The sequence below is a fragment of the Rutidosis leptorrhynchoides genome, chromosome 2, assembly GCF_046630445.1.
Source record: "Rutidosis leptorrhynchoides isolate AG116_Rl617_1_P2 chromosome 2, CSIRO_AGI_Rlap_v1, whole genome shotgun sequence".
NCBI lineage: Eukaryota > Viridiplantae > Streptophyta > Magnoliopsida > Asterales > Asteraceae > Rutidosis > Rutidosis leptorrhynchoides.
Window position 1 is genome coordinate 319,126,802 of NC_092334.1, and position 25,629 is coordinate 319,152,430.

Sequence of the window (25,629 nt, forward strand, 5' to 3'; positions counted from 1 at the left end):
TGAAGACAATCTTTATGTTAATCCAAATGATAATGACATCTTTGATCATATTGAAGATGATAATGCTCCAACAGATGACACGACAAATCCTACTGACCATTCATCAAATTCTACACCATCATCGAGTTCAAATTCAACAAATGCAAATGAAAATTCAACTTCTGGTACCTCTACTTCAAGTGAAACATTAAATTCCAGATTCAAATACAACAACGGTATATTCTTTAAGAATCGGGAACAAAGATTACCATTGGGATTTGTACATGATTTCATAACGTTACGAGACACATTCATCGAGGAAAATGCATATAAGATCTTCCGCATTAACGGAACGCCAAGAAGTAAAAGGTTTACCTATATAGGTTCACGATTGCTTCCAGCTAATGAAAGAAACTGGTATGAGTTTATGTGGAGGAAACATATCAATAAGAATGAAGATGATTTGTGGCTTCAAAGGAAGTATCGTATTTCAGAAGTGTTAAAGATTACTCGAGTCGGAGTAGATATAAGTGAGAAAAGAGAAGTCATCAGTCAGTTCCATGTTATTAGAGAAGATGAGAAGGAATACAAGTTCACAGAAGCTGATTTCCAAAATGTAGACATGCTTGACATCATTCACATCTATAACTACCTCAGTATCATCGCCAATCGACCTTTTGCTAAGGCGCAAGCTTTGGAAACTGTGAAAAGATACATGATGGAGACAATCGAACTGATGAGACGTGAAGATTTGGAAATTGGTCTTGAAGCTAATAGGAAAAAGATTCGAATAACTTATCCAAATCAATTCACAGAGGGACTGAAATATATGGGAATGTTTCAAATGCAATTCGAACCCGAAGGGTTTGTATTTGTGAATTCTCAGAAAGAAAAAATATTCATCCTCACTGAAGAGTTAAACAAATATTCAGATGGTACACTCAAGGCTGTATCGAAGTATCTTAAAATTCATCAAAGCAAGTTTGATGACATTGACATGAGAATGGGTCTTGGAGAGTTCATAGAGTATATAAAGCATATCAGAGATCATCTGAAACTCCGGATCTGTACTAGATAGTTTGAGATTTTTCGTGGCCAAAGAAAAAAAAGATATTTTAAAGAAATGGATGAATACCATTACATGAGGGAGATCCAAGAAAAGCGTGCGCGTCTGGAAACCTTCTAAGCAAATTTCAGAAAATCAAGTTAAAGTTTCAAAACCAGATGGCACACGATGGAAACTAACGTTTGGACCTCTCAAGATTACTAAATAGGATTATATTGTAAATTTCACATTTAACACTAAGGGGGAGATTGTTAGGACCCCGAAGTTGTATAGTGTTAATGTGAAACATGCTTAAATGAAGGTTCCTTAGAAGAGGGCTATATAAGGAACCTATGTAGTCCTAATTAGATAGCCATTGTATTGTAATTGAGTTCTAGAAGTTGTGGAATGTAAATTTTACCAAATCTCTCTCTTACCGAGTCTATTCTTACTTACCGAATCCCACTCTAACTCGTCACATCTTCCAATCTCAACATGATCTGACCTATCAACATCTTTCTATTTAAATTTTTGTACCACGACATTATTTCACTTAGCATTAGCATACCATCCAAAATTTGACAACCCGAAATAAATGTCGATTGGACCGGACTTATCAATTTATCTATTACATGAGCTAGACGATTCGGGAGTAGTTTTGTGACAATCTTGTAAAAGAACCCAACAAGAGAAATCGACCGAAAATCTGTGATAAGAGACGGATTTTGCATTTTCGGGATGAGAGCAAAAAAAGTGGAATTCGCCCCGGGAGGCATTATCGAAGAATCAAAAAACAACCGAATGTGTCTACAAATGTCGGTCTTGATAATATCCCAAAAATGCTTAATGAACCGGAATGAGTAACCATCCGAACCCGGTGCTTTTGAACTACCACAATCCCATACAGCACTTTTGATTTCCTCTTCATCAAAGTTTCGTTCGAAGAACAACACGTCCTCGGGAGTGAGCGTATAATGAGGCTGAACTGAGATGAAATCTACATCCGTACGAAATGTGTCAAACTTTAGATTAAAGTAATCATAGAATTTATTCTTAATAACTGTTGGATCCGTAACCCAAGTACCATCCACCATCAAACCTTTGATATGTTGTTGACCCCGTTTTTGCTTAAGACACCGGTGAAAAAATTTTGAGTTTTCGTCACCCTCTACATCCCATTTCATTCTGAATTTTTGAATAGAATCGAGAGCTTCATAATTGGAGATGTCAAGTTCCTCTTGGAACAGACTATTACGAAGACTAACGGAGTCGCCATCTGCATTGCCCGCATCTATAAGAATAGCAAGATATTGAATTTTTGTAGATATTTCCTTAAGTCTACTGTTCTCATTAGCTCTAGATGAGTGAATCCAATTTTTAAGTTTAATTTTCAAAAGCCTCAACTTAGTGACAATATTAACAGCAGAAGTATTGCTAATCTCAGCCCAAGCATCACGAACAACCACATCGAAGTCATTTCTTTCGAACCAAGAGTCAAAAATTTTAAAATAAGTCGGGCCAAAATCAACTTTATCTTGAAATAGAACAACGGGAGAATGATCTGAGTAACCTCGAGGCAAAACTTCACCTTTTATATCATCTACACATTCAAGAACATTGTTAGTGATAAAAAATCTATCAAGTTTGCTGAATTTCGTGCCTGCTTTATTTCTCCAAGTGAATTGCAATCCGCCAAGAGGGACTTCGCATAAAGAATTTGAATCAATGAACTCATTAAAAGCATCCGCATCAAGATGATGAAACTGAGTTCCACTCCATTCAGATTCAAGTCTCACCGAGTTCCAATCACCGAAAAAAATATATTCACCACGATTTGAAGACATAAAATCTGAAAGCTTATTCCATAAAGAAATTTTGTCATTTAGGTGTTGTGGGGCGTAAACATTCACCATATAAACCTCTATTTTATCACAGAGCCAAACACCCTTAACAATAACAAAATGAACATCGCACCAAATAGCACTTCTAACAAACGCATTAGGATCCCAAATTGAAATTATGCCTCCTGAAAAGCCTCGAGCCAAACTAATAGCATAATCAAAATTATAGTCTCCCCAAATAGATCGTAAATGAGACAAACGTAGACGAGTCATCTTAGATTCTTGTAGTCCAAGAAACTGTACATTCGACGAAACACACAACTTACGTATCCATGTTCTTTTCATGAACATTTGAAACCCGCAACTATTGATGGAGATGATCTTCATTGAAAACAAAATCACCAACACGATCGACAACTATACCGCATCTTTTCAAATTGTAGCCCAGAATATCTCCAACCTCAATAAGGTCATCTGCCTCATTACGTAAACCACAATCAAACATTATTTGACGATGACAATTAACAGAATCTTTAGAATTCTCTCTATTACAAGTATCTTCTTGCATGTGCGTGAAGCCGGGTGAAACCGGAATACTAGAACTAATCACCTCATCGTTCCCTACCGCCTTTGTTGCATTCGAATCAATAGTATCGTTGTTGATAAGCAACACCAACAGAAGCTGATCCTTCACCATCAGTGTTATCATTTAAATTGACACCAGCAAATTCCTTCAATGGATCCAAATCAATATGCACAGAATCAGATTTGGAAGAGACACTAACCATATCTTCTTTTTCGAATATAGCCACATCACTACTCGAGTCATCGGTAGTAGAATCAATGTTAAACGTCCAAGTGCCGACCTCTTGGAACTGAACAGGGACATCTACACCATTGATTTCGATGGGCACAGTTTAGAAATGTTTTTATGATCATAAGTAGCGACGCATACACGTCCAACAGACAAATGTAAATCACTTTTAGCTTCGAAAAACAGAAAACGCCCTATACACGCGGTTGCCTTTTTGAAAGCATTAGATCCCCAAGCACAAGTGGGTAAACCCGATATTTCAAACCAAACTAATCGCTCATCCACAATGAAACCATCTGTCGCATCTTTCGTGCATACAAACAAGGACATCAAATTTGCATTATCTTTAAAGGCTAACAAGCTGGACACCGACTCGAATTTGATCCAAATCCAGTACCCACCAATATATTGCATCTTAAAATCATTAAAACCTTCAGAAATACAAAGTAGGTGTACGGAGTATAATGAGCTCAAATCTTTCACTTTGGCCAGCAAAAGATGATCTTCTTCTTTTATAGTAATAAGATCACTATCTTTAATACGAAACTTCTTCACCCTAGAATTCGAATCAGTACCCGACACCTTAGATGCATAAGAGCCCTCTCCCTTCGTATCATCGTCCTTCTTACCTAGTGAATCGTCCACAATCTTAGTTGGAGGTTTTGGGGCCACAACTCTAGTAGGTTTTGTGTCTGGCGAGGGTTTAGGAGATTTCGAGAGTTCGATATATAGATGATAGTGCCCCATCCACACATCGGCTAGCCGGTTTTCCATCGATAAAGGATTAGTGACACCCATGTACCGAATAAATACGAACCTTTTACCGGTTTTTGCACGTTTTGAAGTGATGAACACATCCACCAGGTATCCATAAGCATAAAAAATCCTCCACGGAGAATTCCTATCGGCATGATCCGGGAAATTAGTAATGTAGTACGATGTAAATTCCTTATCAGTTGGTTTCCCAAAATTCACATCTAATCTACGATACACAGGTTTTGGTTTACGTCGTTCCTTGCGCAACCACCCATCTTTGAGTGGAGTATAACGAGTGTTTCCAACCATGATGAAGAGGCGTCTGAACCTGCCGTGATTTTACCAGAAAATGATGAGTATAACAACAGCGCCGTCAAGTTGTTGGGATCGACCGTTTTTTTGGTGAAACCGGTTTTTTTTCAGTCTGTTGAATTAAAAAAAAAAAAAAGAATACATATGTGATATGTTCGATAGATTTGTAAAACACTTCAAATTCTTGAACTAGTTACAAACTTACAATACAACATAGTCTCACACACAAATGTAAAGTAGTTCCTTATAACAAATTGGAATAGATATGAACCCTTAAAATGTACATATTAAAATTTAACATTAACATTATTAAGAAACACAAACACATTGCATAACATTCTCAAACGCTCCCCGCGCACGAGGACTATTCAATTTTCTTCTCCTTCACTTCTTGTCTCGGTGTTTTGACTTTGACTTTATTCATGATTTTCTGCACAACCTTTTCATCCATCATACTATAAAACCTCTTGCTATGCATCTGCAACCTTTTTCCATGCTCCCTTATCTTGTTATCATATTTCAACCAAATAACTGGAACACTCATACCTACCACAGTCCCTGAACACAACCAATGCATACACGAATGATATTCAGTTCAAGTGTCGGAAAAATGGACCAAATTTTATCCTATAATCATATAGAATATTATCAAGTAACATAAAAAAACATTGCTATCGCGTGTCTCTCACAAAGTTTCAGTTTTATTTTACTAAATTGTTACGCGCAAAGAACATAAAATATGCATATATACCTATGAAGAGAAGAGTAAGAAGGTCCGTCAAGCTACCAACGATGGAGAGTAACCACAAACCAATAACCGTCGCAGCAAAAACATACCACTCACTTTGAGCACCAATCTTAAACATCCACCTTGCTGCTTCTTCAGAGTATTCTCTAAGTAAATTCGCAATTCCGTTGGCCGTGTTCTCGGATATCCCAATTCCCGACATAGTTGGTTCCTCTCTGCAGCCATCGTTAACCAAAACCATTGTCAATAGACTAACTAATATGGAGTAAAAGTTTATACACTCAATAGACTAACTAATATGGAGTAAAATTTTATACACTCGGTTGTCTTAAGTTGCAATTAATCTTTTGACTATAATGTATTAATATGGACTAATGATTGAGAAATGCATAAAGATTGGATTTGTAAGCTTACTTGTAAATGAGCCTATAAATATTAGCCCATGCAAAAAGAGACGAAAAAAGAAAAATGGAAAGCCAAGAAGACACGGTGATGAAATTGAAGGCATAGACTTCCATTACCACCCATAAAACTGTTGCGGTCGTTAGTACTCCAACGCTCAAACGCTTCTTCCTCCACATTATTACATCTTTCCAGGAGTAAGCATCATCTGAATGCATATAATACAATCATATATCACCATATATATTACAGTATTGGAATACAGTGACAGTATGTTTAGATTTTTAGTAAACTTATATAGTTATATTGAGTTTTTATGATCAAAAGTAATACAAGCATGCACAACAGTTGAAATGGAACTAATGAATGATCTTTCATGGTAACTGAAAACCACCCAACTCATTATTTTACGATTACCTAGCCTCAAGAAAATATCTATCATTTAAGATTCATACTAGTCTTCGAACATCTAAATCGTATTACAGCCACAGTTTTGTCTTTAATGGCTCATGTATACAAGTATCTAACATTTAAGATTCTTACTAGTCTTCCAACATCTAACGCGTATTGCAGCCAAAAAACAAACTCGTTTTTAAACGAGATAGATCCAACCATGATCAGGACTGCATGAAAAACAAGCTACTTGTTAGCTTGACAAACTCTACTCGAGTAGCCTAATATATAATGCATTCCTAGTCAAGTTCAAAACCTACCTCAAATTACTATATGTTGGGGTTCTATGTTGGGGTTGAAGATGTTAAACGAAACGAAAAACGAAGGAAACTCGAGCTGCGGTTGCGGGCTAGAAGATGCAGGTCGCGAGTTTGATATTATGGTCTCGAGTTTCAGGTTACGGTCACGAAATGCATCACAGTGGATCTGGAAGTTGGAGTTTAAGACCTTGCGGTCGCAAGGTATACTTTCGCGGTAACAAAATTGTGTCGTAGCCGGCAAGTTTTTCTATTTTGGAAACGATTTCATGTTTTGCGATATAAATTGTAACCCTAACCTCATTGTATCAACAACCCATATGAAAATTATCGATAAAAACTCTCTGTTTAGCTGTAGACTAAACCAATCGTTAGATTAAACGATTAGACATAAATACTACAAAATTCATTTATTCTTTACGTTTCTTGCACTTTATTTTATCATTATCTTTGTGTATTCTTGTGATTTATCTGCTTGTTGCTCGGTTAGCGATAACTAGAGTTATGAGGTTCCTGTTGGGGCTATCTAGAATTCCAAACACACTATACATTCTAACTATATAAGCACTACTTTAGTGTCTCATAAGAAGTCATTAGCAGTAACCCAAGCTCGAGCTCACATGAGTTTAAACTAGGCCAAATTATTAGACATTAAGTTAGGCTTAAATTCGACTGTGGGATTGGGGATGTGAGGTTTCAAAGCATTTTTAGGCATTCTTAGAATTTAAGTACTCTATAGATACCACATTATAATAAAGTGATTCCAACGTGATTTCTATTATACAATACAAATACCCTAAGCCCTATCGTGGTTATACCAAGTTTTGAATGTGGTTGTTAACACGTAACTGCTAAAGTAAGACTTTAAAGACACTAATTAATAAGAAAAAAAGTTCCCCTGTGTACGCATGTTTAAAGTTGTGGTTGTTCGATTTGAGAAGGATGACCACAAGACAAACAAAATGACAAAAGTCTCGTACGAACAGATTTTACAAAGATTTTAATTCTTTACAATACTTTGGGGTATACATAATGTACGATATATGAATCATATTAGGAAAACATGCCAAAAAGATTGAACTAAAATACAAACCATCAACGCTTTTAAACAGAAGTGTCAAATAGATGGTAAATGTTTATAAATCGTGTAGTAATCATTATAAATTTTGTAGACAACTACTAACACGTAACTGCTAAAAACTAATATTCTAACGAAACTACTGAACAACAAAAAAGATCCTCGTGTACACAAAGATAATAAATTTATTAGAAATATATAATAATATAATATGCATGTAGTATAAAACATTTTTTTGAACAACAGTTCGGGATCACCAAAGGGACTAAACCACACACGTGTTCTTCTCTCGTAGTTGCATAACCTGCCCGAACTGCTTCCTTGGAGAAAACACGACCCAATCCTAGGGCATGAGCGGTAAACCCCCTCCCCCACTGCCCCCCGAAACGCGTTGTGCGGAAGGCACTCTTGAGCGAAACTCAAGGGTAAAGGGACAACCCTGTGTGCATGTTGTACGCCAAGGGAGTCGATCTCCTTACCACATGAGCTACAACACATGTAGTATATATAAAACATATTACTATTACTATTTAACTTATCTTAATTGTAGCTCCGGTTTGGGAGAATTGGCGTCAACACATAGAAATGACTTTGGAGTTCTAAAAAATATATAAATGAATTTACAACACTGTAGGAATGTTTATAAACTTTGAATGTGGTAGTTAACACATAACTGTTAAAAGTAAGATTATAAAGACACTAATGTATAATAAAAAAAAGGTTCCCCTGTGTACACATACTTAAGGTTGTGTTTGTTTGATTTGACAAGGATAGACAAATAAAACGACAAGAGTCTCGTACAAAGAGGTTTTGCAAAGTATTTAAATCTTTATAATACTTTTGTGGTATATTGAATGTATGAACTATGAATCATATTAAGTATACAACCCAAAAAGACCAAACTATAATAGAAAACAAATTACACTTTTAAACAAGGCTGTTAAAATAGATAGTAAATATTTATAAATTTTGTAGACAACTGTTAACACATAACTGCCTTTTTAAACGGCAGTTAAGAGTCACTGACAGAGTTTTAAAGCGATGTCAGAACCAAGCCACCCAATCATTTCTTGGGAAGAACGTTACGTACCTTCTGCCCCACAGGAGGAAACCCCACGGCGAGTCCATATAGGCATCGCGTGTGGTAAAACACCGTCGCACGAGGCTCGAATGCAAGACGTTTGCAGCTTCCGAGGCCTATGAAATGGACGGGTAACTCAAAAAAAAATTTTGCACCTCATGAATGTCAAACCCCTGGCCTCTCTTATGGAAAGTCGTGTCCAATAAAAACACCTTGAAGTGATAACACATAAATGCTGAAAACCAATTTTTAAGGAAACTAAATTCCCCTTGCCTATACATGAAAATATATTATAAATGTAAATATATAATAATATAACATACACTTGGTATATAATACTCCGTATATGCCTACCTCATTCTTTGCTTCTCACACATATAGCTCATGCGGATTCTCTCTATATGTCCACTTTTTTTTGCCCATATATTTAAAATTTAATTATTTTTAAACATCTTTAAACCATATACTCTATCTCTTTCCATTTAGCAGTCGAAAAAAGAAGAAAAAAAAAACTCACATTTTACAAAATGTCATAATAAGATGTCCGGTCTTAAGTCAACATGTTGATCTAGCTTGGTACTTCTGTATATTTTATCGCTTTACCCTAACCATTTACCTAAATTTTTGTTGAATACAAAAAGTAATAGGATAAAAGAACTTTATGTTATCATTCTTATCTATGGAAGAAAAACCGGGAAGGGTTATTATTTAAGACATCATAAAAAGAAAAATTCAACTATTCAATTGGAACGAGTGGAGTATATGAATTAGGCCTATGAGTATTTTTTTATTAACAACGAAAAAATGAAAAATATATTACAGAATTATAATTACTATTGAATGATTATAGGAATTATGATTATGATTATGTTTGTTATCACGATTACAAATTAGGATTAAGGAGGTTAATTTGAAACCATAATCTTTAAGACAGTAGGTATGAATTTTACTTATCAATTTATTTTTTTTTTCAATATGTTTTTGTTTCTTAATTTCAACGAGCAATCATTCGTACATGTTTATTTTTTTTTTCTTTTTTGGAAAACTGAGTTTGGAATCACCGACGAAGATAGAAACCAACCACCCAATCACCCGATCGTTTTGCACGTACACACGTGTTTTCGGATAGAAACCCGAAACATAACAGGGACCTGATCCATCAATCGCATGTGGATCGTCGAATTCCTGCGTACGGGACGCTAAAACGTCCCTCACACAGGCTTTTACAGAGCCAGAGATTGAACCTTTGACCTCAACGGTGCCCAAACCAATGGGCCACGAAGGCGGTTCTATTCTAACATATTCTTTTTGACAATTGCAATTCGCAAGTAGACATTTTCACTTATAATCTCAAAGTGGGTAGTTTAAATTCTTACTTAATTTCATGTAGTTCTAAAAAAATGTTGGTTTTTTTCACACTCCTATATAACATTAAGATTTCTGGATTTTTTTTTTAAATTTCTCAAATTGGATTATATGGGCTTCCATGACTACAAAGTACTCCGTAACAACTAGAAGGATAATTTTAAGAACAAAAAGCTACACTTACAAGATTACTTATAAGATGATGGGTTTGAATTTGATTAAACACATATACAGTAAACTGCTTAAGTATTACTCCAATCTAAAAACAACAGAAGATAATTATAATGATTATCCTATTATCCTATATTACTTTTAAGATTATAAACAATGGAGTAACAATGAAACAGACCTGTTGGCACCTTAGGAGGGTGTTGATCAGTTGTTTCCGACATACTTGATGTATTGAATTTGAATTAATTTTAATTAGTAACGATTAATTCGAAATGTTTAGTGTCATGTGAAATGGCATGGATAAAGAATATTAGAACTAGAGTGTACAGATGTCAATGGTATACACGTGGCGCCTAAAGAGTTACACGTGGAGGCCATGCCTGCACTGCAATGCTTTACTTCACTCGGGGTTCTTATCTTTTAAATTGACCAAACTTCCCGCGCGATGACGCGGGGCCTTTCGGATCACATATTCATAGCTAACGTACTATTATGTATTTACAGAATTAAAAACGTTTTGCTACGGGTGTTTTTAGATGCACGAAGTTAGTACTTAGTATACCTAATGCCCTATGCATTTTTAACGTCGGGAAGATTGCATAAAAAAGGGAAACAGAACCATCTATATGATGTAGGTACTTTGAGTTATAATGAGTTGTATATTATAGGTGTATGTATATGTATTGAATATAGTCCGAGGTATTTAGCATTTTTTTAAAAATGTCCGTTTCGCGTATAGTTTGTCCCATTGTGTTCGTAAGATTTTTTCGAGTTGAACGGTGCGTTCGAAAAAATTTAATGCATGACGAGCGGAAAGATATGTCCCGTTGAAAATTTGGGTGAAGTTTGATTAAGTTTTTTAATTAAAATAATAATTTTACATTTTGCACCCCTGATTTTGGGACTGAAGTTGTGACTTGCTTATAGTTTGAGGGGACATTTTTTTTTTTGGATGTCGTTTGGAAAGCATGGGAGGGTCAAAACGACCAAATCTCCCATGCCTGTTAGTATATAGGATAATAATATGTTTCTGTGTTAATCTTATATCAGCCCTCGCGTGAGTATGATGTGATTTTAGACTTTTCGAGAGTGTTGAGAGATTTTTGACTATAACATAGCCGTGTTAATTTTTAACGAATTGCACTGTTATACTAGTGAAGGTTGTAGAAATATAGTATATGAAACTGAAAATAATATAAACATATCCTCAACTTATACATAATAATCGGATTATAATATTCACACAAGAATAAATAATCAGATTAAGAAAGAAAAGATAGAACGATTTAACCGAATTGAAGGTTGAACCGGGCTTGTGTTTGACATAATTCCCTTAAACAGATTCTCGTCTGTTCCTAGGGTACACCGGTCCGAAGCAGCATATAGCCGGACTTGAACACTTGCCTAAAAGATAACTGGAATGGGGAGACCTTGTTGCGGCTGAGAGGAAAACTAAGTACGTATAAGAATGCTTATACGATTTTTTTAGTGTGTCTTTCTTCAACCCTAAAGGCTCATATTTATAGTTGGTACAATAACATTAAGTTTCATCCCACTTCATATGTGGGACAAATTTCACACTTGAAAATCCTTTCAGATTTTACACCAACCAAGCGACTTTGAGAGCTGATTTCTCATTCACCATCAATCCATTTTGGGCACACATTAGTTCGTTGTAAAGCCCTCGTCAAAGACTACAAAACCCACTAAATAGTAATCAATATATGTCTCTCGGCCATGTAATTATTTATGTCCAAAGTTACTGAAAACACATTTTTTCATAAATTTTTCCAACAATTCCCCACATGAATGGAGATCAATCTCAGAAACAACAATATTCCGATTAAGTTTCAGCGGTTGAATCTTTCATACGATAAGTATGTGTTACCCTTTGAACTTTCTCTTGTGAAAACGCACTTAGTCTACTAGCTCTGAGTAGACGGCGATGTCTTTGAACTCGCCTGCCTTTTGTGTAGGCGAAAATACGCTTCACACAAGACTCTCTCTGACAACGTCAAGTCCTCATAGTTATGTTCGTTATCGTCATGAACATTAGCCTGGTCCTGAGAGAGCTTATCAAGTATTGTGCCCCAACAATACCCTTCGAAGCGACCACACTTCTCTCTCACATAGGTGATTCACCACCGAATGGGTACTGATTAACCACACACCGAATGGCTACTGATTAACCACACATGGTTATTTTAGTTGAATCATTAAAAGTCATATGCTTATCCTCTTACTTGTCACTTTTGGGAATGAACTAGGAAGTCTGCTCATAATTAGTGAACTCCCTTTAAAAGGTGTAGGGGTTGCTAGTTTAGTAATTAACTCCCTCACAGTGACTTCGTCAGTTCATACAAGTAGGTTGTCCTATTGAACTTAGATCTTGAGATCTCCAGTCAACTGAGTTAGCTTTTCCTTCATATAAACTTAGCCTTTCAAGGGCTTTGGTCCCATTCCCATGCACGACTCATATACTAACTCTCTGCTTAAGCCTTTTGTCAGCGGATCCGCAATATTATCCTTTGACTTTACATAGTCAACAATGACAATTTCTCTAGAGATTAGTTGTCGTACTATATTATGTCTACGTCAGTCTTACCATTATACATTATAATATGAGCTCTACCAATCACCGATAGGCTATTACAATGTATACATATGGCCAAAACCTGCTTAGCCATTTTGGTATATCCTTAACGAATTGACGTAGCCATTCTACCTCTTCACCAACTTTATCTAAAGCGATGAATTCTGATTCCATCGTGGATCTAGCAATAACCATTTGTTTACACGATTTCCACGAAATAGCAGCACTTCCAACTGTGAATACATATCCACTCATCGCTCTGGAATCTTATAACTCCAATGAGATGTACTTGGATTACTCTTGTATCGACTCAGCTTGCTTACAGCATATGCTAATTCGGATCGAGTACAACTCATTAGATACATTAGAACGTATTATCATGTATCATGTTCTTAATATCAAAATACAAGACATGCCCATATTTTCAAGCTATTGTGTACATTTTACATAACTAACAAGGGTTATCGCTTATCCGTTCAAAGCTTCCCCCACATGTCTTGCAACTTGATATCATTAGCATATATATCTAATATGATTCTAATCAATGAAGCGTTCAAATGTCTACACATAAGATTTACATATTTTGTGATTTGTATTTTAGCACATTTGAACAATTCTTAGTCATATTCTAGGTTTGACCGAGAGACATTGAATTTAGAAAATTTAACAAAGTTCTCACACTCGAATTATATTTTGACATCTGAATCTTGATTAGATAATTCAAATCTCAAGATAATACAATATAATAAAGATTGATATCTTTATATTTATAATTATCTTCAATATCATAATCCCACATAAAATGAAATAATTCATATTATCAATGATGTTTACAAATCTAGTTTCACAATATACCAAATGATCATCACAATGAAATATTAGTTGTTAATTGATCTCTGCAAATGATCATCATTAACAAGTCCAAGTCTAATACTCCATAGACTTTATGTCCCAAACATTAGAATAAAAGATGCATCATTCATATTCTTCATAGGTTTTCTTACAAGAAATATCATACCATATCCCTTGTATCATGACAAAATCGACGTCATATACTTAAACACCGCCTTAAATATACCACTTAAGAGGGTTTAAAATATCATGTATATCTTTTCGTACATTCAGTATTAGTTCCTGTATAATCATAATGTGTATGCCATTTATCAAGGAAGTTCATTTAATTCTCTATAAATAGAATTTTTCATAGAAATCCCTCGTGTCCTTATCAAATAATCCAGTTTATTAGCACAAAATAAATATTTGATGGCATCTCTCCATTGAGATCCTTCCGAGGAAGTTCCTCATATCTACTAGTTCCTCTTAAACAAGCTCATTAGGTGTCTTATCTTGAACACCTTCATCGTCTATCGTAGAAGAACTACCACGTTCATTTGTAATGTGTGAAAATACAATTTCAAAGAATGAAACGTTTCTCTAATCCATTTTCAGATTTTTTGTGTATATCCTGAATATTGTATTCATACACAAGGAAGCGATAACTGTGTTCAGCATTTTTGATAAATATGCATTCAATAGTCTTTGATCCTATCTTTTGTGCCTTAGGTAAAGAAAATCTACATTTGCTAGGCACCCCCACACTTTGAGGTATTCATAGAATGATTTCTTTTTCTCCATAACTCGTATAGGGTTTCATACCGATTCCTGTAGGGTATCTTATTTAAAAGATAATTTCTGATTTACACCATAACACACCAACATGGCAATCACCATTTCTTTCAAGGTTCTATTATTTCATTAAATAGTCTCATTCGATTGACGTGAGTAAGGAGCAATGAATTCATGATATATTCACCACCTCTATCACTACGAACAACCTTGATTTTCCGTTCTAGTTGATTCTTAACTTCATATTTTTAAGCAATAAACTTATCAATTGCTTCATCTTTACTTTTCAACAAGTAAATATAACAATACTTCGTGATATCATCGATAAACGTACCGAAATATGTTAGTACGATTTTCCGTATAGCGGCTGTAAGGTACTAGTACAGAAAATTAGCTGCTCAGCGCATGGCGTATACTGTTGATTGTTGTTTGCCCTCGAGAAATAATCTCTGCAGACCCGGAACACAGATATAAGATCTGTGGGGTGGCCTCAATCAATCTGTGGATCAGTCTGTAATGATCCGTCTAGCGCACTGCTACTAAGCGGCCAATGTTATTTTAGAGTGAGAAAGAACTGTGTGAGAGAGAAAGTGTACTTCTCTCTGACTGAAGTTCAGATCAGAATGATGTGAAATGTGGTGACCCATGGGGTCTATTTATAGGCGTATAATGTCCAAAATTCACGGGATACACATGTCAATCACTGAATGGTACTGTTACGTGAAGTATCCTGAATGTCGGTAGCGTGTGCTGACGTGGCTGCGTGCCGTTCACGCGCTGAGTAAAAGGGCTTATGCATAGAAGCTGCCTGCAGGGCTTACGCTTGACGCTGGGCGGCCTGCTGGACGCTGGGCGGTAAATTCTGAAGATCAACAAATTTCATTATGTCTTGTGCTCTTTGATCGAGTTTTTTGTATGAAACTGATGTTTTTATGCGTGTATTTCCTAGGATACACCATTAAGTCCCCCCAGTTTAATGTCTTTATTTTTGTAAAAAAGAAAGTCGTTAAACTAAAAATAAAAGATGCCTTTTTCCTCGAAGACACAAAACTGCTGTAGCCGTCTGATTTTCTGCTCTGACGTCATATATCTAATTATGAATTTGCCCTCAAAATCTTTCTGATTTATTTTCGAAATTTAAATTGTTTGCTCTATTGATCTGTCCCATACACGTGTCTCAATCTCGTCCCTTTATTATCTATTTGCTTGACTATAAATAGCCCGAACTTTTACCTTTTTCCTTTTCCGAAAACTGATTATTTGCTGTGAAGATATCTTGCAATTTATTCAATTTAGCAATCCGTGAAGTGCAAGGTCATTGATTGTTCATCTTTTCCTCTGTTTGAATTTTTCATTTGTTCGTACTACCATGGCCGAATCCAGCAGCACGTCTTCTCAGAGAGACAATCGTGACGTCAGCACCATCCCTTCTAGTATCACTGAAGCTGATATAGAACAGCTATGTGAGAAGCACAGATATCTTAGGTTGTTGAATCCTATAGTGCCTTTGCCTAGCGATAGGGCCAATAAACCTCCGAAAAAGATGATTACCCTCTATAAATTGCAATTAACTGTAGGAAACCTCCGTATTCCTCTTTCTTCCTTTCTTCAATAACTTTTTGCCCACTATGGGGTAGGTCTTAGTCAAATTCACCCATTAGGTTTACAAAAAATTATCATGTTTAAAATGTACTGTAATTCTGTAGAAGAAACTCCCAATGTAAATATGTTCCATGAATTATTTAGAGCTAGATTAGTTAGCAAATGTTGGTATACATTTGATTGTAAGCCGAACAAGACGTTTACTGGGGTGAAGGAAAGTTCTTTAAAGAACTGGAAAGATCCTTATTTCTTTGTTAATGAAAGAGTTGTTCAGGATGCCTGGGCATGTGTTCTTGGTTGGAGAAAAACTACCATAGGAGTTAGCAAATCCACCACATTATCTGAGGATGAAAGTTTTATTCTTGATACCTTGAAGAGTTTCAAATTTCCCCAGAGGTCATATGATGATTATGAAGCCATATTGGTTCTCTGTAAAATGAGTAATAATTGGCATCCTGGATATACACCGGTGCTACGCTGGGAAGGCCGTGGTAGGCACCTTTATTGATATATTCTGTTATTTGTTATGCTGTGAGTTGTGTATGTTCTTATATGTGTTTTTGTTTGTTTGTATATTATCTGATTGTAGGAGAAGTAATGCAAGTTTACAGAACTTTCAAGAAGACCAATCTTGATCCTTTGATTGTGTCTGAACGGCCCAAAACCCTGCTGAAATTGAGGCGGAGAAAGCCCAAGATGCTGCTTTTGAACAGCAACTGAAAAGCCCAGAGCGATCTGTTGAGGGTCGAGATGGTGGTACTGTTCAACCATCTCCTGATGTTGAAATTATTGAAGTCACCCCTGATACGCCCAGCGCGAAGAAGGCTGGTAAAGGTTCAAAGCGTGAAGGGAAACGTCCAATAGGTGAAGCTGTTGACAAACCAAAAAAGAGAAGTATGTATCTTCACTGTGTCTGCATAAGTAGATTAATAATTTGATGTTGAAGCTCGATTGTATATTTATCTGCTTTTTCATTTTATAGGATTGGTTCATCAAGATGATGTGGTTGATGCTTCTTCTTGGAAGGATCTTGAGAGCAATAAAATTGTTGATGTTGAAGATGACACTGATGATGATAATGAGGAAACTGATGATGTTGATTCTTTTGAGACTCCTCCATTCAGAACTCTGCATACTTCGAAAGGGACTGATACAACACAATCCTCTGCTTCTACTCAACCACCATCCATTCCATTAAGCGGACTACAAGCCTTTCTTGATGATCATAATAACAAATCTGATGATTTTGCTGAGTTTTTAAAGGTAACTCTTTTTTATACTTTATGATTTATCAATTATCACTTTATTGTTAATTGAATTCGTATCTTGTCCATTGTATTGTAGGCAAACACTGTTGCTGATTTAACTTCCTCTCTCTCCACCATGACCTTTAAACAAAGTTATCAGTCTACTGCTGCGGCGTTGGTACTTCTAAATCAACATATGATTCATGACCTTAAAATGCAGAAAGCTCATGAGACTATCATTGCCAATGCTGTGCACAATGCTACTAGAGTGAATAAGCTTGAGCTTGATTTAAAGGATGTCAACATGAAATTGAAAACTTTGATGGAGGCTGTAGAGAAAAAGGATAAGCTGTTGGAAGTAGTGGAAAAAAATGTGTTGCAGAGAGGGTAGAAAAAGAGAAATGCATGGAAGAGAAGGATAAGCTGGTGAAGTAAAATGAAGAGTTGAAGAAAGTATTAGAAGAAAAGAATCAATTGTTGAAGGAAAAGACTACTGCTGCTGCTGATGCTAAGAAAAATTTTACTGATTTAAAAGCTGGTATCCCTGGTCTTGTGCATAGGGTGTTGAGTTCTAAACTTGTGGGTGAAACTTTCAATTCGTATTTAGTGGCAGCTACAGAAAGTGATCTTGTAGATGCAATGGAGGAAATTTTGAATGCCCTGCCTGTGAAGCCTGAACCTTTACCAGATGCTATTTCGAAAAACATGAAACCAGATACTGATGCCAAGCTGTAGTTGGCCATTGCTGAAGTAACATCTTTGAAAATTGATTCTGTAAGTGAAGTTTGTGCTAAGGAGGAGGTATCAGTGAAGGATATTTTGGATGTGCCTATTTAAGAACATAATTTCTCTGTAATAACTTAACATCTTGTTTGTGTATACTGCCATTATACTTAATGTTAGCATATTTTGCTATTCTTATTATTTTGCTGCTATGTGCATTTGAATTTCATATAGCATGTCATATTAAAAGGATGTTTGTGTTTAAACTGATTTTTGATTATGCAGTGAACTGTAATCCGTCATCCGTTGTTCGTAATACCCATCACAGCATCCTCCTTTATGAGTCTAAAGTATACTGCTACTCAAATGTCATTGTGTTTTCAGTTTAAAATTTGTATATCTGATTTGTTTTGAGCAAAACAAATATAATTTTATGATTGCTGCATAGACAATTTATTTATTCTCCGTTCTGCATTAGCTAAATTATGTTACAAAGAAATATCGAGAAGTCTTTTTGATAACTTCTGAAATAGGATGTGAATGAATCATAATGATAGTATTCTATCTATATGTTATAAAAATTGATAAATGTGTTAGAGAAAATTCTGTTTATGGAACTAGCATTGTTCCGTCTAGCGTGTTGCACTTAGGTTTTGTGCCGCTTTATAAAATACACTTGTATTTAATGTATTCTGTGTACAAAATGGATTTATGCCGTTGTGATAAACCATTATGTATGTCATGACATTATGAGATCTTTAGTTTTGCCTCGGTGCCCTCTAGCGAAGTAAATACTTTACGCTAGCCGATCCCTTGTGTCTATAATGTTGACACAAGAGCTTCTACCATCGGGGACATAAAAATTCCTTGCCTTATGTGGGTAGGAATGAATGCCATGCTTTACATTCGTAACGCGTAATGCTGTGCGTAAGAAAAATTAAAAAAATTTTATTGATAATATTGTCACACATACAACATTTTTGTGTAATATCTTCATATGGGGTGCTCAAGTCCCAATCAGAAAATTACAAAAAGTGTATTGTGTTGTTGTCTGAACTGATGAAAAAAATGTGATAAAAACTGTTCTGCGATATTCATGCTGCTATACGGTCTTTCGTATACCGTGTTACGTCCTGCTTTCAATGTTGCCACATTTTAGGTGGTTTGAAGTACCCGTTCATATCATTTCTACTAAACAACTGCCTTGATAATTCCCCCCTGACAAAATTCCCTGGAGCTTCATGAACAACTGATCTCTCCCTTGGTGGTCCAACATATTCGGAGTGTATTACTGTTACACCGTTTGGTGTTGGGAATCGCAATTCTGCATGCGGTGTAGAGGTAATTGCTCCGAATTTGCAAAGGGTCCGCCTACCGAACAATGCACTGAACCGTGATCTGCCATCAAGAACTGTAAAGTCCACAATTTCTGTACGGACCAAAGGGTATGTTCCTAATGTGACATCCAGTTTCACTTTACCAACTGCTCTTATTGATTCACCCGTGATACCAGCAATCTTTAAGTTCGTGTAGCGGAACCGATCCTTCACGCTGAACGGATACTCCTTAAAACAATGCAAATACAAAATATCTGCTTCACTACCTGTATCAGTATAAATGCGAGTGATGTTTCTGTTTCCTATGACAGCTAAAATGACCACAGGCTCTTCTGACAGGCGCCAATTTGGAATTGTATGAAATATGATTGGAGCATACATCCAGCTCTCCGTTCTGCGTTCTCCGTCTGCTTCATTTTCCTGTTCCTCATTCCATATGACCTTGATGTGCATTTCTGGAGTTGGATCCCTTTCCTCATTCCGTTCTTCCCTTCTATTCCAGTCACGTCGTCCACCGTGACGCACTTTTCCCTGCCAAGCAAAACGCTTGTTTGGATCATTTCGTCGATACTTTTTTCCTGGCAAAAGATGATTCAACTCGCCAGCCTTGATCTTTGCAATGATCTCTCTCATTAATGACTTGCAATTATCTGTTTCATGTCCATATGCCTCATGGAAGTCACACCACACATCACTATGTGGTCCCTGACGCTCTTCCATCGGTGGTGGAGGGTGAAATGATTCCTTAACTGGCTCGGTGAAAAAGATTTCTTTTGGAGTTTTTGTTAATTCCATAATAAGTGGATGCCTGTCTAATGGCTTTCGATGGTGATAATTGTCATTTGGATGATTATTTCCTCTCCAACCGCTCTACTGTTGCTGGTAATTATTGTCATAGCCCCGTTACCTCTGATAATTGTCATTCCTGTTCCGCTCTCTGCCTTGCTGTCTGAAATTTTTCTGATAATTATCCACTCTTGGATATCCCATTTCACCTGCTCGTAAATGCTTCTGAGCAATACCCAATGCTTGATGCAATGTCTTTGGAATATCATAATGCAAAGCATGAATTAGTCGTCTAAAACGTCATTGATCGAAACAAAATATAAATCCTGAAACAAGCTGAGACTCTGTATGTCTGGTATTTTCTGACATTCAATGGTATAACGCTTCATGAAATCACTCAATGATTCATTCTGACGCATTGTTATCTCATGTGCATTAAGATGTGACAACGTGCAGTTTCTCAAACTCTGATACCGCATCACGAACTTTGCCCTCAAATCAAGAAAACTGGTAATACTCGTTGGTGGCAATCTAGAAAACCACTCTCTTGCTATTTTCTGCAATACCATTGGAAACATATGGCACGCAGTTTCATCTTCCCAATGCTGTAACCTCATAACACCTTCAAACATACTCAAAAAATCCTCCGGATCTGTTGTACCATCATAAACACCGATTGATGGAATTCCCAAATTTCTTGGTAATGGATAATCTGCAATTTGAGGAATAAAACACTATGTTGACTCTGCCATTGCTGGTGGTTTGATAACTTCATCATCAGTAATTAAAGCAAACAAATTATTCACAGCTGTTGCACGGATGGTTGGTTGTGCTAACTTTTGTTTAAATCGTGATGGCGTCGTTTTAGTTAAAATTCCATCCAGTAACTTGCTTGCCATTTCTCCAGCCATAAAGAATTGTTCAAATTCATCTTCAAAATTCCAATCATCGTCCAAAAAACCTTCATCATTCTGTTGATTGTCTGTATCATCAACTAAAGCATTCAACTGATTGAATAGCTTGGACAATTGTGATTTGGAAATTGACTTTCCTTTGCTGTTATGCCTAGCATTCACATTAGAAGTCTTCTTGAAAGAGACATTATGTGTTCCTCGCCTGGCCTTCCATATTCCTGTGCTGGAACCTTCCATCAATGGTTTTCTCAATCGTGGTATGGTTTCATGAACTTGATCATCTGCTGTATCAGTGTGCAAATCATCTTCTTCTTCTTCAACGGAAGTCTCTTCAAGAGTTAACTGATCAACTGGTATATTTTCAATGAGGTTTTCATTGACTGGTTCAAGTGTTGTTTTTGATGAGGTTGTTTCAGTTGCCTTCATGCTCTTGGTGGTTTTGGTGGTCTTTGAGACGGGTGGCGGCATCTGTTAGTACGATTTTCCGTATAACGGCTGTAAGGTACTAGTACAGAAGATTAGCTGCTCAGTGCATGGCGTATACAGTTGATTGTTGTTTGCCCTCGAGAAATAATCTCTGGTAGCCTCACTCAATCTGTGGATCAGTCTGTAATGATCCGTCTAGCGCACTGCTGCTAAGCGGCCAATGTTATTTTAGAGTGAGAAAGAACTGTGTGAGAGAGAAAGTGTACTTCTCTCTGACTGAAGTTCAGATTAGAATGATGTAAAATGTGGTGACCCAGGGGGTCTATTTATAGGCGTAGAATGTCCGACTAAATGGTTCTGTTACGTGAAGTATCCTGAATGTCGGTGGCGTGTGCTGACGTGGCTGCGTGCCGTTCACACGCTGAGTAAAAGGGCTTATGCATAGAAGCTGCCTGCAGGGCTTACGCTTGACACTGGGCGGCCTGCTGGACGCTGGGCGGTAAATTCTGAAGATCAACAAATTTCATTATGTCTTGTGCTCTTTGATCGTGTTTTTTGTATGAAACTGATGTTTTTATACGTGTATCTTCTAGGATACACCATTAAAGTACTTGTTACCGTTCCTCATTGGAATGTATTTTAAATCACACACATCGGTGTGGACCATATCAAGGGTTTGGGTATTCATTAAACCGAAGATGATCTCGTTAATTTTGCTTTAACACAAGTTTCACATTTCTTTGTCAACATGACCTTTTGAACATACACTCCATTTTTTTTAACGCCAAACTTGTCCCAAAACCATCTGGACACTAGATTCCTTACGAATCCCAGGAATATACAACACATTATTCAATGTGAGTTTCCCATTGATGTTAAAGCGAAGGGGTACAAAATAGTAGTATTTTTGCTATGAAATACTATTAAATACGATACAATTTTACACAAGATATTTATTTATTTATAGAATGGATATACCTAAATCTTGCTACAACACTTATAGGCAGTGTACCTAATCGTACAGTAGTGTAGTTTTTAGTAAGTCCGGTTCGTTCCACAGGGAAAATCTTTTAAACAAAGCTTAACGCTATATTAGTTTTAATTTATAAAAATATAAATATATATAAGTAATATTATTATTATAAAGGGGGTTTTTTTACCGTTTAATGACCGGTTTGTCGATTTTAAAAACTTTAGTCGCAGTTAAAACCTAATGTTAAATATTAAATAAATAAAAGACTTAATTTAAAGCGTAAAATAAATAACGATAATGAAATTACGATAAATAAAAGTGCGATGAAATAAAATTGCGATAATTAAAAAGTACGATAATTAAAAGTGCAATTAAATATAATGACAATAAATAAAAGTGCGATAATTAGAAGTGCAATTAAATATGAAAATAAAGGAATTATGCTTATTTAAACTTCCGTAATCATGATGTTTGACGTGTTGATTTTAGTTTTATGCCCATGGGTTAATTTTCCTTTGTCCTGGATTATTCAATATATCCGTCTGGTTTTTGTCCATAACAGTCCATCAGTCATAAATATAAAGTGCGAGTATCCTCGTCAAATTATCCTTATACCCGAAGTCAAATATTCCAACTAATTGGGGACTTAAACTGTAACAAGGTTTTAATACTTTGTTTAATAATTACACCAGGTTATCCACTGCGTGTAACCCAAGGTTTTAATACTTTGTTATCAATTATGCCAAGTGTCCTTGTACATAATTTCACCCCTGTTTTAATAATTCCATAGACTATTAATCCATTCCTGTGTCCGGTTAAATGAACGATTATTCGTACATATAAATATCCCGCCCATCGTGTCTGATTGAGTGTATATGGTTATTTATAGGGACGTCCAATTGTAAATATTTATATTAAAATTAACAAACTATCATTTAGTTAAACAAATATAAATCCCACTAATAGCCCATAGTCTAATTTCCACAAGTGTCGTTCTTTTGTCCAAACCCCAATTATGGTACAAAGCCCAATTACCCAATTTTAGTATTTAGCCCAACATCATGATTACTTCGTTTTAAATAAGCATAATAATAATTTAGCTACGAGACATTAATGTAAAAAGGTTGAACATAACTTACAATGATTAAAAATAGCGTAGCATTACACGGACAGAATTTCGACTTACACCCTTACAACATTCGCTAACATACCCTTATTATTAGAATTTAAAATTAAAATTAAAATATATATATATATATATATATATATGTATATATATATATATATATATATGTATATATATATATATATATATATATACGTTTAGATAGAGAGATTGATATATGATATATGATGCACCAAAGCTCGATTTTTATAGGCATGTGGGCTGGAAAAGAGCCTCATGCGATCGCATGGGCTTTGCCCTTCAAGGCCATGCGATCGCATGGCCAGCTGGGGAGGCTCAAAAGTCTTTAAAAACGTGGGCTGCTTATTTATTTATTATATAATATAATATATATAATTAAATTTAATTATATATATATTATATTATATTCTTGTACTCCGTTGACTTGTAATTTTTAGTCCGTTGCGTCGAGCGTTGAGAGTTGACTCTGGTCCCGGTTCCGGATTTTCGAACGTCCTTGTGTACAATTTAATATCTTGTACTTTGCGTTTTGAATCTTGTACTCTTGTAATTTTGAGACGTTTCTTATCAATAATTGGAACCACTTTGATTGTATTTTGTACTTTTGAGCTTTTTGGTCGTTTGCGTCTTCAATTCGTCGAATCTGTCTTTTGTCTTCACCTTTTATTATTTAAACGAATATCACTTGTAAATAGAACAATTGCAATGAAAAGCTTGTCTTTCTTGAGGGATAATGCTATGAAATATATGCTCATTTTTAGCATTATCAAATATTCCCACACTTGAGTGTTGCTTGTCCTCAAGCAATATAGTCTTGAAATACTAGAATCACCTCTTTATTCTTCACACTTTGTACATCAGTGATTTCTATACGGCGGTATAAACAATGATAGTAATGATGTGGTTTACAGTCCCACATGACTATAAAATTTAGATCCTTTAAGGAAATTGGATCATTATGAAAACATTTGATCTTTTTGAAAATTCAATCTAGTTTTTACCCTAGATAAGTTTTCCGGAATAACCCTTCACCGGTGTTTGCAAATTCTTTTTGTGGGTTTTGTGGGTTTCAGATTTGAAAATTTTAGCTCAAAACTTGTGGTTTTGTGTCACCCACTTACTAACCTTGTATTAGGATAGCAACACGTCCAGTTTACTTGTTCCGTATATTACCTTTCGGTAAACTACCGTCCGGTTGTAAAGGAAAGCGTTGAACAAGCAACTGTTAAGGCAATGTCCCCTGACATGCTTTTAATTATGGTCTATAACGTGTCGGAAGCAATTACTATCCTTTGTAGGAGCAATAGTAAAGCTCACCCTTATAATTTTTCGCTCTGGCACAAGGTCCTGTCTTTGACCATGCTATGCAACCACCGTTCTTATGGTTGACACCCGATTTGGTTCAGGTGACCTAATGAATTCTAGGTGAATTCCTAGGATTTTACGTTCAATGGTAATGAACGCATTGAAAATGGGTTTTTAGAAAACAAATCGGTTTGTAATTTTGATCAAAATATTTTCTCGTTCAAGCTCTAGTTTAGATATCATCGAATTCCATGAGTTTGTAATTCTCAATCTTTAAGGTCAATCTCAAGGATTGAGTAATATCAGTCTTAAAAGCTGATTTTTGATCTTTTAAGGTGATTATCCTTTCTGGGGATCTAATTCATTAGTCTTATCCAACTAATTTGCACGGCGCCCTCCCCATTTTACAAGACAGATCCTCTCATGGTTAGGATAAGTCTGACCATATGGCGACCCTGTTTGATGCTGAGGTCCGTGGATTTCCAGTCGATTTTAGATATGACTTTTCTAGATTTTTCGTCAACCTACAGCTGGTCTGGACGACAACTTCATGACCTAAATCAAGAAGCGTGTTTCTTTTTTGGAAGACTTTACTTCCTTTTAATGATGGAATTGATTCATCGTGTAGATCCATCTTTCTTACAGTAA

General features: G+C 35.9%; 1 protein-coding gene across 1 annotated transcript; it reads right to left on the reverse strand.

The window, feature by feature from the left end:
- Positions 1–5,111: 5,111 nt before the first annotated feature.
- On the reverse strand, positions 5,112–10,523 carry LOC139888780 (reticulon-like protein B13). Its single transcript, XM_071871767.1, has 7 exons — positions 10,481–10,523; positions 9,918–10,070; positions 8,979–9,039; positions 8,776–8,882; positions 5,910–6,105; positions 5,499–5,710; positions 5,112–5,305 (listed from the first exon to the last, which is right to left on the reverse strand). The coding sequence occupies exons 1-7, from the start codon at positions 10,521–10,523 to the stop codon at positions 5,112–5,114; spliced, it is 966 nt and encodes a 321-aa protein (XP_071727868.1).
- Positions 10,524–25,629: the final 15,106 nt, after the last annotated feature.

What these genes read in the sequence shown, in the direction of transcription:
- LOC139888780 (XM_071871767.1), bottom strand. Translation starts at nt 10,523, where the DNA reads ATGTCGGAAACAACTGATCAACACCCTCCTAAGGTGCCAACAG. An exon ending in CCCTCCTAAGGTGCCAACAG is followed by an intron (nt 10,071 to 10,480) that starts GTCTGTTTCATT and finishes ATTGTCAAAAAG; the next exon opens with AATATGTTAGAATAGAACCG. An exon ending in ACATGCGATTGATGGATCAG is followed by an intron (nt 9,040 to 9,917) that starts GTCCCTGTTATG and finishes TTTCATGTATAG; the next exon opens with GCAAGGGGAATTTAGTTTCC.